We start from the raw sequence: 2,618 nt of genomic DNA on the forward strand, positions 1-2,618 counted from the left end.
CAAACTCGCTCAGGTTTAAGTGGGTTGGGCATGGACTACTTTAATGATGGGCTAAGTTTGGACACAACCCAACTAAATCCATCCGTAGCCCAAATTAGCACTTGACTTTAGTCCAAACTGACTCATTAATAGCAATTGTCCTTTAAAGCTTCTAAGGGTGTGTTTGGTATAACATAAAATCTTTTGTTGAAGAAAAAAATTGAAAAATATTTTTTAGTGTTTGGTTAGAGAGTCGAAAATATTTTTTAAGATTGTGCTAAAAAATTTCTTAAAAATCTCATCTCAACAGTAGAATTATGTGCCCCTCCCCTCTTTCCTCCCCAAATACCCAACGTTTTCGGTCTACAACTTGTTGGAATTGAAGTGTGGTAATGTGAATGGAAAATGAGGAAAGAAGGTGAAAAAGCAACTTTGGCTTTTGCACTTTGTCCCTCGTTGGTTAAAGACAAGTATTTTGTTGGGTTTAAATATAGAAGCACCTCCTTAAGCTCTTAAAAGGAGCTAAGAGGAAGGGGCCTCGCGCTGTCGTCATCGTTGTCGCTCGCTCGGCTCGACTTCGGTCAATTGATTTGATTGACTTAATTTTTTGGACCAATAAAATGAAATTAATTAGTTAAATATTAATATTTTGAGTGACTGTTATTTGTAACGATAAATTAATTAATTTTTGTCTTTAATTTTATTTAAATATTCCTGCGTTAAATAGCCACCAGAGAGGCTGCATTTCACGAATAGCCACATGCAGTGTGAACAGTTACTTTCACACCCTTTCAATCCAGAAATTCGTTGGCTATAAATAAGCAGTCATTCCTTCAGAATTTTTGACCCTGAAATCTTCTGCTTCTTCTCCTTCATCTTTCTGCATCATTACTTTCAAAACAAAGTAAGTCGGTCGTGTGATTTACACCATTATTTTGAGTTCGCTGATAACATAGTGGTTTGAAGTGTTGCTACCGCTAAGTTGAAAGTTCTGTTATATCCTGGAAAGAATTTATCCGTGAACCTTGGGCAACAGTGAGGGGATAAGATTCTTTAAGGAGACACAAGGAATTTGTGGGCTCGGGACATAATACTGCCAATTTCCGTTCATTTATTTTTTTCCTTTTTTAGTGACTTATAAATTCAGAATATCTAACAAGCTTAAGATCTTATTTAAATATATATCCTTGCTCTTCTGATTTTCAAAGTGAATGAGGAGATTAAACCCTTCGTGGTTTTCTACTCCTAACTAGTTTGAAGAATAATCTATTCACTGTGTTAAAATCAGTTTGAAGAATAGTCTCTTCACTGTGTTGTCTTGGGTTGAAGGATTAAACACTTCACCATTTACTGAATCTGTTTGTGTCATATTGACAGAAATGACTAACGGAGAGGAACAAATTAATCATGCTATGATTGTTACTGCTAACACAGTTTCAGGGATGCCAGGTCCTATCCGTCCTACTGCACTTGCAATGGCTATGCCACCAGCGGAAAAGCCGGGGAAATTTTCTGGTGTTGACTTTAAGAGATGGCAGCAAAGGATGTTCTTTTATCTGACCACTTTAAGTCTGCAAAGGTTCATTCAAGAGGATTTTCTAGTCGTGCCTGAAGGAACCCTTGACAATGAGCGCTTCCTTGTTACTGAGGCTTGGAAGCACTCTGATTTCCTATGCAAAAATTACATTTTAAGTGGACTAGAAGATGGCCTGTACAACGTTTGTAGCGTCATGAAAACATCAAGAGAATTATGGAATGCTCTTGAAAAGAAGTACAAGACTGAAGATGCTGGACTAAAGAAGTTTGTGGCCGCCAAATTTCTGGATTTCAAAATGATTGACGATAAATCTGTCATAGCGCAAGTCAAAGAATTGCAAGTTATTGTTCATGACATCCTTACTGAAGGTATGAAACGAGTCAATATTTTTATTCAAGATATTAATTATTGTACTAATTATAAATTTATGATTTAAGGTATGGTCATAAATGAAGCGTTTCAAGTTGCGGCATTTATTAAAAAGTTGCCTCCGCTGTGGAAGGACTTTAAGAATTACTTGAAACATAAGCGCAAGGAGATGACGCTTGAAGACCTTATTGTTCGTCTACGGATTGAAGAGGACAACAAGGCTGCTAAGAAGAAATCTCGTGGAAGTTCAACAATAATGGGTGCAAATATTGTTGAGGAAGCTTCAACGAGTAAAAAGAGAAAGAAGCTGTCTGGATCAAAGAATTATCCAAGCAAGAAGAGGTTTAAAGGTAATTGCCACAACTGTGGAAAGGTTGGACACAAGGCTACTGAACGTCATGCACCAAAGAAGGACAAAAAGAAAAGTCAAGCAAATATGATTGAGAAGAATGATGAAATAGACGACCTATGTGCCATGTTTTCAGAATGCAACTTAGTCGGAAATCCTAGAGAATGATGGATTGATTCAGGAGCAACTCGACATATTTGTGCTAACCAGGAGTTGTTTACTTCTTATGCTCCCGCTGGACCCAACGAGACAGTGTTTATGGCAAACTCCGCTACTGCAAAAATTGAAGGAATGGGCAAGGCGGATTTGAAGATGACTTCGGGAAAGATTGTGACTCTAAAAGATGTTCTTCATGTTCCTGAAATGCGGAAGAATTTAGTCTCG

At 37.5% G+C, this 2,618-nt stretch overlaps 1 protein-coding gene across 1 annotated transcript; it reads left to right on the forward strand.

The window, feature by feature from the left end:
- Positions 1–384: 384 nt before the first annotated feature.
- Positions 385–2,402, forward strand: LOC107820615 (uncharacterized). The gene is made up of 3 exons (XM_075253158.1): positions 385–449; positions 1,268–1,884; positions 1,954–2,402. The coding sequence occupies exons 1-3, from the start codon at positions 385–387 to the stop codon at positions 2,400–2,402; spliced, it is 1,131 nt and encodes a 376-aa protein (XP_075109259.1).
- The last annotated feature ends 216 nt before the right edge of the window (positions 2,403–2,618 follow it).

This window comes from Nicotiana tabacum, chromosome 5, assembly GCF_000715075.1.
Source record: "Nicotiana tabacum cultivar K326 chromosome 5, ASM71507v2, whole genome shotgun sequence".
NCBI lineage: Eukaryota > Viridiplantae > Streptophyta > Magnoliopsida > Solanales > Solanaceae > Nicotiana > Nicotiana tabacum.

Coding starts and splice junctions, on each gene's coding strand:
- LOC107820615 (XM_075253158.1), top strand. CDS start 385: ATGAGGAAAGAAGGTGAAAAAGCAACTTTGGCTTTTGCACTTTGTCCC. Junction 450..1,267: donor CCCTCGTTGGTTAAAGACAA/GTATTTTGTTGG, acceptor TGTTAAAATCAG/TTTGAAGAATAGTCTCTTCA. Junction 1,885..1,953: donor TCATGACATCCTTACTGAAG/GTATGAAACGAG, acceptor TTATGATTTAAG/GTATGGTCATAAATGAAGCG.